Below are 11,661 nucleotides of genomic sequence, written 5' to 3'. Positions count from 1 at the left end.
GTCACAGCAAACTTTGATAAATATAAAAAATTGTACAAGTAATAACGATTTCCAATTATATTATCCCAAGTATCTCGCGTATGATATACTGGCACCACATTCGAGACTGTTTTATAGTTTTTCAATTACGGCTAATAATTTATCCACGAAAATGTCAATTTTCAGGGTCACTTAGATTTTTTAACCATAATCGACAGATCCTGGACATATTTGAAAAAAATCCGGAAATGGAGGTTATAGCCCTGGATCTTCCACGTGTTCTGGTCCAAGGATTCTTCCAAAATAGTGAATGTTTTTCCAGAAAATAAGTTTTTTCTGAAACCATGCAGTGCGCTGTAATAATCAATGACGTCATCGCGTCTTGACAGCCTCCGGGATAGTGATTTTTATATATATACAAAAATTGTAGCTCTTGACCGATTGGCCATATTTTTTACGATTTTTGTATCGCGGTTAATAATTTACTCTGGAAAAGAACAATTTTCTGCGTCTTTTAAGATTTTTGTCTATAATTGGAATACCCTGTATAAGATCGAAAAAATGTCTGAAATAAATGTTATAGCACTGGATCTTCCGCGTCTGCTGGTTAAAGAATTTTGACGATCCGGTGAATGGTTATAGAGAAAAGCATGTTTTTCTGGAAGCCAAAATAACCACAAAAAAAGTCAGATTTTTAAAAAAAATACTTGATGAAATTTGATTGCACCAAATTTCCACTGTTTAAATGTGGGCATGGACTTTTACTTCACTGCTAAATTTGAAGTCGATATCTTCAAATTTGGGACACTTAGCAGATTTCTTATATAGCACGGAATATCGGGAACACCCTTTACAATAGGTGAAAACCTTAAATACAAAAGTTTTAGCTGTTTATACGGGCTCTATCACCATGTAACCATCTAACATCTGAAATACAGTCTTTTAGTTATATCCAATTTTCAATATTAAGGTGACTCATTTTTCAGTTTTGTTGAATATGCGGCGCACTCTCCAAATCTTGTGCGTCTTCTCGTTCAAGATTTTTTTTGGTAGCGTTAACGTTTATATACATTACATATATATACATATATATATATATATATATATATATATATATATATATATATATATATATATATATATATATATATATATATATATATATATATATATATATATATATATATATATATATATATATATATATATATATATATATATATATATATATATATATATATATATATATATATATATATATATATATATATATATATATATATATATATATATATAATACAAAATATTTCCCACCCCGCTCCCTCCCCATTTTAATAGCTTTTGCCTGCCAAATTTGAAGTCGATAGCTTCACTTATTACTTATCGTGTTTCATAGCAACGTCCAAAAGTTTTAAATCGAAAAAAAGGATGGACGCTGAAGCTTGAACGCAGCCATTTTTACATTTCTTATTCCCGTGGACGGTTAAAAAGGACGCTGATTATTTGTGTACCAATGGCGGTCTCTAAGCTTGATTTCTTTATGGGTGCTTCGATTCGTAGTGAAATTAACAATCGTTCGCTTGTTTTATATCGGTATAAAGGTCGTCGGCTGATATCTCCTATGCTCGGTGTATTTAGATAGGCAGCTGATTGCTTTCCTAAATCTTAATAAAAAATGGTTTTCGGTCCCTTTTGGGTAAGCGGACCATATCTAGGGTACTTTCTGAAACATAACTTTCTTCTCGTGGAGGTTTCGTGCTTTACAAAATTGTTCCAGATGTTGTTTTTTTTTCTCGACCTTGCAACCTTCTGGCAACATTCTCCATCTAGTCAGCGTTAAATACAATTGGTTAATCATGAAATACTGGCACTTTAATAGCATTTAGTTAATAATAATTTTGGATTCAATTTTAATCACCTACCTACTAAAAGTGGTTGTCGATAGATGTTTTGTGTTACCTGTTATGCCAAACTTAAAACTGCTTCACTGCAAGAACCAGTGCGCTGGATTCAGACCTTTCGATCCATTATGCCCGCACGTCTTCAATCCTTAACCCGGAAGAGCCCTGTATTCTCGAGAAAGTACAATGCCTCTTCCATGGGGAGTTTTAGTTCCTCAGGTTGAATGAATTGAGCTTCGGGGTTTCTCAATCGGCTGCCCCCTAGTGGTGCGCAACTGTTTAGGAGATGAATTGGAGGAGTTTCCTTTTCTTCTAAACACTGCATGCATGTGCTGTCGTTGTCCATCTCCAAGATATCGGGATGGCAGTGTCCTTTTAGCATTCCTACCAGCGTTTGTAGTCGCGCGACTGAAGCTGAGAGCCCATTTTTGACCCTGAGGAGTAGAGGATCCCGCAACTACAAACCTTGGCTGCATCATTCCCGCTAAAGTTTCCCAATGCAGAACGACCTGCCTATCGAGCCATCAATGCACTTGGTCTATAACACGCTGTCTGCTATTCCAACCGAAGGCTCCGATCATAGAGACTATGTTGCAGTCGCATCCTGAGTCAGTCTGCTTGCCATGTCGGCTTCTATACATACATGTATATATGCTTGTCTGAGTACCATATATGCCATATATCCCAGCTCCTGTTCCAGTGTCCCCTTTTGGCCCCGTCCATATACCAGACAAGCCTATGAGGGACAAGAATATTTTCTCCCGCACGGAGCCAGTCGTCCTTTTATTTAGTGTATGCATAAGGTAGCCTCAATCATGTCCGTCCGTCTTCACAGACAGAGCATCTTAATCCCGCCTGAGACAGGCAGACAGACAAGCCATTATGCAGCCCAGTGGAGCGCGACGATACCCAGGTACCAATGCGGCGCAGGTAAAGAGCGGTCTTACCAGCATCGTGTACATCCAGAACGCAACTTCTGACCACGCCTCAATTGGATCCCCAGAGGCGACGGCACATCCACAGAGATGCGCCTTCGGGCTTGTTTCATTGACATAAACGTCCAGGAGAGCTTGGAGTCCAGGGTCACCCCTAGATACTTTAGTGTCCGAACCCGATTTCCACATCACGAGCTGCAAAACAGGACGACGAATTAAGCAAAGACGCTTACCTCATTAAAAAAAATGAGGTGAGGGTGCAGGTCAGTTAAAAAATAAACAGAGAGAGAAAATATATAAAATAGTGTTTATTCAAATGTCAATCAGACCCTGTAACTATCATATGCACCTTCCTCTCCGATAGTGCCATCTGGGCAGCCCGATCGGTTCCTACTACAGCGGACAATTGCATAATGTCGTATTTTGAATACATAATAGTCACTGACATATTAGTTACATTTCCAACTTTTCTGTTCATGTTGGACTCCTAAAAATATTTGCGATGCCGCCAACATTCTCACATAACACAGGGTGAGGTTATACCTGCATCAAGTTGCACATTTCATTGTAAAAATGTGGCATAGTGGGTGGTTGGTAAAAGATCAAGTGCCTTATGCCCTTAATACGTATTCTGTTGTAAAAGTGGTATCTTTCAGTATATAGGAGAAAATGGGCATCTCCGTGGTAAAACATATCGCGAGCTCTTGCCACTTTGTTTTCCTGCAATGGGAAAAGTACGGATTTAAATTTGAGTTGATTTAAAATGAGTGACGTATCGAAATTATTTGTTTTTTAGTTTATGTGTTGATATATATATATATATATATATATATATATATATATATATATATATATATATATATATTGAAGATGCCAAGTGAGATTTTGGCGAAACGTCTGCAGGATTCCAGTCGGATGCAAGATTTGCAGGATTCCAGTCGGATGCAGGATTCCAGTCGGAGTTCAACGAGCGAACGGATGATATCCCGGAATATAGTGTCATCACATTTTTCCATCCGTGAATCAATACGTGAGAATATATATATATATATATATATATATATATATATATATATATATATATATATATATATATATATATATATATATATATATATATATATATATATATATATATATATATAGCTTAGCTTATTATCAAAAATTATTTGTAGTTCATATCGCGCCCTCTATTGTGACAGTGTCAGATTGTAGCACCGCCTTGTATAATGATTGTTCTTTCATAAGAAAAAATTAGTCATTTTCAAACACTCATGAAAACTAGTTGTTTCGATTATATCGTTTTTACCTCTGTTTCTCACAGACGTGATCGTGATTTACTGAAGTCCCTGATGTAGTAACTTGTCAAAGTCCGATTGATCTCTGTTGCTCTTTTAGTCTGGTTGATATTTTTGAACCTGTTTCCCCGATGTATTCTTTGGCACAGCTGCACGGTATCTGTAACCACCCGCTATCACGAGAGGAATTTTATCTTTTACCGATCGTAGAAATTGAGAGATTTTAGGGCCTTTACTTCTCCTAGTTCTAGTCTAGTCTAATTTTGATGATTTTTTTTAGAATTATTGATCTTTGATCGTATCATTTGCAGTTTGGGTTGATGATTTATTTAAACCAGATTCGAGGTTACAAATTCTGGCCACATTAATCTCTTCATACATTTCTGAACAATTTAAATTCCATGCAAACAAACATCAATTTCACAATCGAATTAGAGAATAACAATACTCTTCCCGTGTATAGAAAAACCACTCGTAGAGAACGATACCTAAATGCAAATCATCCGTGATCAACCCGAATGTCTTAACCAGGAATTAACATCTCATTTCAGTTCTTCTCCCAAACAATTTTCGTTATCAACATATCCAACGTTCAATTAAAAAAAAAAAACTTCACCAAAACCACTTACACAAAGTAACTCCGTAAATGACTTCCATATGTTTCAAATATCAAAAATTATCCTAAAATCTCCCAACATCTGCGATAAGTAAAAGATAAAATACCGCCTACCCCGTAGCTGTGCCCAAGAATACATCGAGGAAATAGATAAAAAATTATCGACCAACACCAGATATGTGGGTTTTCGGGGATGAGAAATTAGATGATGTAATGTTATGCAATAACTTATAGATGGCGCCACCTGCACACTCTTTTTGCAAAGATACACTTCTATATTTTTTTGTATATTCTCAAATTTAAGTTCTAAGACAGGGTCGTTTTCTGGTATTTTATTTTTACTTTTTGGTTAGTTTTCTATTTTATCAAATTTAGTTAAAATTAAACTTTGTTTCGCAATTAATGTTTATAAAATTAAAATAGGCTTGATCGGTTTTTGTTCCGTTATAATTTTTTTGTGTTACGTTAAAATTTTGAGTGTTCTGTCATATTTGAATTATTTGTGTTTATTTTTCGTTTTGCAATTTTTGTTAAAAATGCTCAGGCATAATAGGTTTTCAAATTGAGAAATGAGAGGTATGGTGTGTTTATGTCCAATTCAATTAGAATGATCGTGTTGCACTTCATCAGGAACATTTTTGGTAACATATATGACTGTTTGGGAGCTTCAGCATCTTTTCGTCAAAAGGAGCACAATTTAGGATGTCCAAAAAATATTGCACTAGATCAGGAAAAATAATTCCATAATGTCATTACATGTAGCTGATGAACCACAAACAAGTATTTGTCCCTTAAGTGCAGCTACTAGAATAAGTTCTGCAGTTTTTAAAAATAAAACCAATAATTCGGAACATTTAAAACAAAAAGTGAGAAGAAATGCAACGCGTACGCGTTTCGCCGTAACAATTCTCTGAGAAAAAAGATCACTCTAGCACTGCACATTAAATTCTAAAAGTGATTAAATCGGAACAAAAAAAAAAAACAAATGCTTACCTTAGAATACTCACATATCTGCACAAAGCTCAAATTCTCCTTCTTAAAGTAGTTTCTTACTCTAACATAATCAAAGTAGCTCGGTATGAATACCAGAGTTTGTTTCATGAAACTGTCCTTTCTCTGCGGCAATATTTTCTTAACAAAAAAATTAAACCGCGTTTCGACAGCATCAGTGGGTCCATTGGCCTCAAATCTATGAAACACATGGGGAACCTGAACAAACACTCCATTGATACTGCCTGATACGATCCGATTTATAATCCTAGCCTTGCCAGCGTAATTAAAACACTTTTTATTAAAAATGGAGTTTAGTTCTGGGATGGCAATGGAGGAAAATATCAAAGTTTGTCGGTAGTACTTGGCCCAAAAATTTAAACTCCATTGCCTGACTCTTGATACATCAGTACCATGCAAATCTTTTGGTTTGAGGTGCATGTGGTTAAAAATGTGAATCAAGTGATCCCAGTTCTGCATGAAAAATATTTCCGCTTGGTCTAGGACCAGTAGTTCGATTGAGGTTAGGAAGTCAAAATCCCGTGCTGGTTCTCCTTCGGCACCTATGACTGTTCTCAGACCTAAGGGTGATGCTATAATAATATCAGATGAGTAGAAGTCTGCAAAAAGCTAAAAGAAAAGACCATGAGCGTTTCTGTAATTACTCTTTTAAGTTAGGAACAACCCATATAGCTACTAAATAATATAGTGGCCGTAATACAGTAAAAGCTGATGCTCTTCAGGTGGCTATGACAAGTACACTAACCTGAACTTTGGGCTATTTTCTTTCCAGACGGCGATATCCATACACATGAATCGTTTTTGCATGAAGATTTAATGGAATCTGGATATATTTTGAAAAAATACTACCGTAAAAATTCCGCCATGTTGGTTGTCAAGGTCAATGTTTTTTCATAGTTGCTTTATAACTTTCTCTATTATCAGCATAGGCAGCGCTCTATATCTCTAAGAGCTATATGGGAACACCTAATACAGGCTAGTTTCTTATATAAACTTTGGGTCAATCGACAACCAATGTTTAATGAAAAATAATGCTTGTAGTTTTTACATTACAAACGAAAATAGACGGAAATAAAATATTAGGGAAGTATTAGCATTTTAAAAACACACTTACTGCATATTTTTTTTAACATAAGTGCAAACATTCTCAATGCTAGAGAATAAAATAAAATTTTGGATAAACAGGTTTATTAGAAATTTTCCTCCTGGAATTTTTTCACCAAAACTTCCAAATATGCTTTTTACAAAACTTCTGGATTCCTCCTGCGTCGGTTTTTGCTTAGTCGAAATTGCTGACGTTTCGCACATCATCCTGTTGGCTTATTCAGAGCTCCGTTTCAGTCAAGTTCTGAAGAAGCCAACAGGATGATTGGCGAAACGTCAGCAATTTCGACTAAGCAAAAACCGACGCAGGACGAATCCAGAAGTTTTGTAAAAAGCATTACAGTAGCCTGTGGAAGTTTCTTTGAAAAAAAAAAAGTTTCCAAATAAAAAATTAAAATGTAAAACATTGCAAGGAAGCTTCAAAGAAATGTTGATTTGCACGGTTGTTCTTAAAATGTATATCTGCCATTTCTGCAATAGTGTAATTAACCATTACTGAATTAACATTGTTATTATTGAACAATTAAATAATTACATAATACATTTTTGAATAAACTAATTGTATTTTGTATTCATTGTATTGCTTTAGATTTTATATTTGGAAATGGTAAGTATTATTAAAGAATTGTTGGAGACAAAAATTTCTAAATAAAACATAAAATAAAAGAAACTATGTTTTTTAGGTCATTGCATAAGTGTTCCTTAAATTTAGAAATATGATAGTGATGGTCTTATTCATTACTCTACTCATTACTATTTGTTTTCGTTTTTAAGATAAAAATTTAAAAAAACATTTCTCGGCCATCATTATAGTATGATATCTCCTTAAGGGTCAATCCAAAGTTTATATAACAAACCACCCCTCATTTTAATTAAGGAATCACACCCTTAAATTTTTCTCATTTGTATGGAAACATACTGTATAAACAGTCAGAGTTTGACAGAATTGAAATTAAATAAAAAGTTAACACAGGTATAATTAAAAGAGGCACATTTTTGCATTGAAGAATCCAAAAATGCTATAATATACATTTTTTAAATCTTATGTGCAAAAATTGTTGATATTGATCACCTTGAAGCCAACTTACCTTCAGACTTTTTTTAGTGACCGCAATACCAATTTTAAAATTGTCATCTGTGTTTCCACTGAATAACTGTTCATAATCAGCTGGTTTTGGATTTTTCTTAGGAAAGTGAAGTTCATGACCCGAAAAATCCTCAATGAATCTATTCCTTTTTATAACATTTCCACTGTCATTAGATAAAAGAATTTCAATAATAGTGTTTATGACCTTAAGAGCTGAGTCTCTAAATGGCAGTATGATCAAAATCTAAAAAAAATGTGTGTTAAGATATATTGAATATTCAGATAGACTAAATCAAATTATCCTAACCAACCTTAGGCCTAACCAATCCCTGATCCCTGTATTCTTCAGGTACTTCCTCCTTATTACCCAGTTTGGCATTGTGGTGAAGAATTTTGATTCTAGTTTTCAGAATGTGATTAACAACATGCAAACAATAAACAAAACAAATCTCCTCGGCATTATCAAAGGTACGTACAGGAAAATATACATCTTGGTAGTTGTTAATCATTGTAAATAGCTCCTCCTGCAAGGGTGTCAGAATTGACTGATTCTCTCTTTTACTCTTATTTGCTTTTTCAATGTTCTGCAAAATTTGTGATTTCAAAAATAATTCATTTGCCGTCGATTTAACCTGTTTTGGCAATGTTGGTGGAATTGCATATTTTGCATTGGTATTAAGTGCTTTATTTGAATTATTTCCAGTACTCGGAAACTTTGGTATTTCAAAATTGATCTTTCCAAGCCTTGGCCAACACAATGATTGGGTATCAATAAACACGGGAGTGGACTCCAACAACTCCAACAAATTTGGATGCAATTCATAATTTAGGTGTTGAATAAATGGATCTCCCAAATTTTCGTGTTCCATTGCTTGTGTATCTAATCCAAATCGGTTAACTTCGTCACCTGGATTGCCATTTATGTCTGAAATTTCGTTGGTGTCACTGTCATTATCGCCTAAGCTTTCCAGCGCTTCGTTTTGGCAAAGGACTTCACTATCACTATCACTTTCACTAACAACAGATTCCTGAGCATTTACAAGTTGCTGACCTGTGAAAGATTCTTGGAGCTTTGCCAATGGATCTTCAAAATCCTCTTCACTTTCAGAAGATTCTTGTAACTGTGCTATAACTTTTTGTCTTTTTGAATCGACTAGTTCTTCCTTCTCGGCATCTTCCGTCGCTTTACTTTTATTAGAAATTTTCCCCTTAAAGCTTGTTTTCGTTTTCTTATGATCGAACTTAAATTTGTTATTGTTTTTCTTGAGTTTTTTCGGTCGGACAGAGATTCGATTTTTTACTACATCTTTGTACTTTAATTTCCGCACCATATTAACTTTGAAACTTAAAATCCAAATCTGTAACAAAACAATTACAATGTTAGGTTATTCTTCTTCTTACTTCTATTAGTCGAACTGCTAAGAGCAGTTGGCCAGTTTGCAACAATTTATCAATTTGTGTACAAATAAGGTTGACAATAACCAACACTAAACTTTGATACAAAAAACTAAAAACACTTAAATCAGACCGATTTTTTTAAAGTTGAATAACGAATTTATACTTATTACCTTGTTAATCTATGGAAGGCTATACCTACAAATGTATCAGACTCTGTGTAAAAGTACAGAAGATAATCTTTGGGTTAACTCAATAAACTAAACTTCTGCATTGATTGCTACTTGGGAACGCTTAGATTGTTTAAATAACTCAAAATTAGTCCACTTCTTTGAAGGCCCGAAAATTCTCCACGGAAGGCGGAAATAGCCTAATAATCCGGGCAATCTTGCCCAACAGAAATGTGAAAGGCATAATTAAATTGAATTATCTATGAACCTTACGGCATTTTGCACGTGGAAGCTTTCTGATTTGTAGGTGGAGGATGATGGAGTCATTAGAAATTCGGTTGAGATGAATAATTGTGGCAACGGTAAGCCCTTGTTTTTTAACCACAGATAATGTTGATTGAAATTGTTACCTATGGCGATAACCATATTTTGAAACCAATTGATTTATTTTAAAAAATATGCTTGAAAACATAGTTGGAATTTTTTTGTTGTTGGGACTAATATGTTGTTTTGCGTAGTAAAAAGCTAAAAAATCGGTATATGATGATTATTGTTACCAAATTTGAAACTGGGTTTTCCATCTGTGATAGAATTTGAGGCATTTGTCTGATTTAATTTTAAACTAAGAATTGAAAGAATTTTTGTCTTTTTGTCTTGCTTTAGCACTAGTACCTAATTTGCTTTTGTTTTCAGAACGATTCTGGATACTGTGTTACAGTCGTTTTGGTGAGGTAAATATTTTATTGAATCATTTTTCAGTTTTTTGATTGTTTCAATATTAAACACTCATCAGCATTTTTGTGAAATTACGTAAATAATACAGATTAAAATTACCTTTAATTAAACTTTCATTATTTTTATTGTTACCTATAGCTATAAACATAATTTTGAAGCCATTTTTGTTTTGCGCAGACATGTTCCAGTAAAATGCTATAAAGTTGATATATGATGATAATTGGTACCAAATCTGGAACTGGGTATTCCATCTGTGATAGAATTTGAGGCATTTGTCTGATATAATTTTAGATTAATAAGTGATGGAACTTTTGTCATGTGTAGCCGTAATCCCTAATATCATTTTGTTTTCAGGTGGATATTCTCTTACAGCAGTTTTGGAGAGGTAAATATTTTTTGACCTATCTTCCACTATCAAATCATCCTTTTTATTATTTGTCATACCTTGTAAACCTAGCAATGAACAAATTGATATATGATGATAACCAGTACCAAATTTGAAACTGGGTATTCCATCTGTGATAGAATTTGAGGCATTTGTCTGATTTTACTTTAAATTATAACTTTGAAAGTATGGTTTTATAGAGCAAAAGATCCTAATATCATTGATTTTCAGAATGATAAGGGATATATTGTTTCAACAGTGTTTGGTGTGGTAAGTATTTTGCTTATATATTTTGTAGGTTTTCACCTAACACAGATAGTATATATGAAATTTAGGTAGTCTATTAGTACTGAGAGTTTTTTAGTAACCTTAAGTTTTTGTTTTACTACCTTTGCTACATTTTTTTTTGTATAAAATCACATAGTAGTAGTAATTTATGATAAATTCTTTGTTTTGTGGTGACAATATTCTGCAGAGTTGTTGGATAAACATGTTCCAGTTAAATTTGGACAATTAACTTTTAAAATATATTGTGTATTTTTAGTAGTTTATACAGAACAAAATAAATTAGAAATAAAAACTGCCAACTTCTGTTTTTTATTTTATATAAAACCTAAAATGTGCATACCTACTTAGATTTTTGAATCTTTTGTTTAATGTTTGGTTTCAGCCTGTTGAAAGTTAAAGACACTTCATGCTATAATGGCATATTTCAGATTTATTTTTACGATTACATTATTTTGAAAAACAGCAGACCTGCACCACATATTGTAGGTCGTGAATATTAAGATTTCATTTTTCAAATAGGTGAATAATTTTGGTTGTTAAAATTGTAGATAATTTATTTGATTTACAAGCCATTGCAAATATAATATAATTAAAACATAACTGTATAGCTAGAAACCTGCTGTACGAAATTATCGATGCCGCCTGGGGCGCATCAATTTTTACCATGATAGGGCCACTATATTATGTAATAGGTATATGGTTCCTGCAGTAGACCCATATAGCTACTAGAGATATAGAGGCTCTACCTATGCCATAT

At 33.7% G+C, this 11,661-nt stretch overlaps 1 protein-coding gene and 1 long non-coding RNA gene across 3 annotated transcripts; one reads left to right on the top strand and one right to left on the bottom strand.

The window, feature by feature from the left end:
- Positions 1-1,327: 1,327 nt before the first annotated feature.
- LOC132707093 (U3 small nucleolar RNA-associated protein 25 homolog) lies at positions 1,328-9,320 on the bottom strand. 2 transcript variants are annotated; one of them, XR_009619719.1, is made up of 8 exons: positions 8,243-9,320; positions 7,933-8,175; positions 5,723-6,349; positions 3,359-3,535; positions 3,165-3,302; positions 2,828-3,010; positions 2,346-2,616; positions 1,328-2,294 (listed from the first exon to the last, which is right to left on the bottom strand). XR_009619719.1 is itself a non-coding variant. In XM_060678768.1 (7 exons), exons 1-7 carry the CDS (start codon positions 9,260-9,262, stop codon positions 2,467-2,469), a joined length of 2,538 nt encoding a protein of 845 aa, XP_060534751.1. In that variant the 5' UTR covers positions 9,263-9,320; the 3' UTR covers positions 1,328-2,466. The 2 variants fall into 2 exon arrangements, 1 of the variants encoding a protein (XP_060534751.1); XM_060678768.1 differs by having other exon boundaries at positions 1,328-2,616.
- Positions 9,321-9,452: 132 nt separating this feature from the next.
- On the top strand, positions 9,453-11,194 carry LOC132705461 (uncharacterized). Its single transcript, XR_009619436.1, has 4 exons — positions 9,453-9,858; positions 10,190-10,227; positions 10,586-10,616; positions 10,848-11,194. It is a non-coding gene; the product is annotated as an uncharacterized LOC132705461 (long non-coding RNA).
- The last annotated feature ends 467 nt before the right edge of the window (positions 11,195-11,661 follow it).

Source organism: Cylas formicarius, unplaced genomic scaffold (assembly GCF_029955315.1).
Source record: "Cylas formicarius isolate icCylForm1 unplaced genomic scaffold, icCylForm1.1 PGA_scaffold_10__41_contigs__length_53128322, whole genome shotgun sequence".
NCBI classification, from domain to species: Eukaryota; Metazoa; Arthropoda; class Insecta; order Coleoptera; family Brentidae; genus Cylas; species Cylas formicarius.
This window is presented reverse-complemented; position numbering and strand designations above follow the sequence as displayed.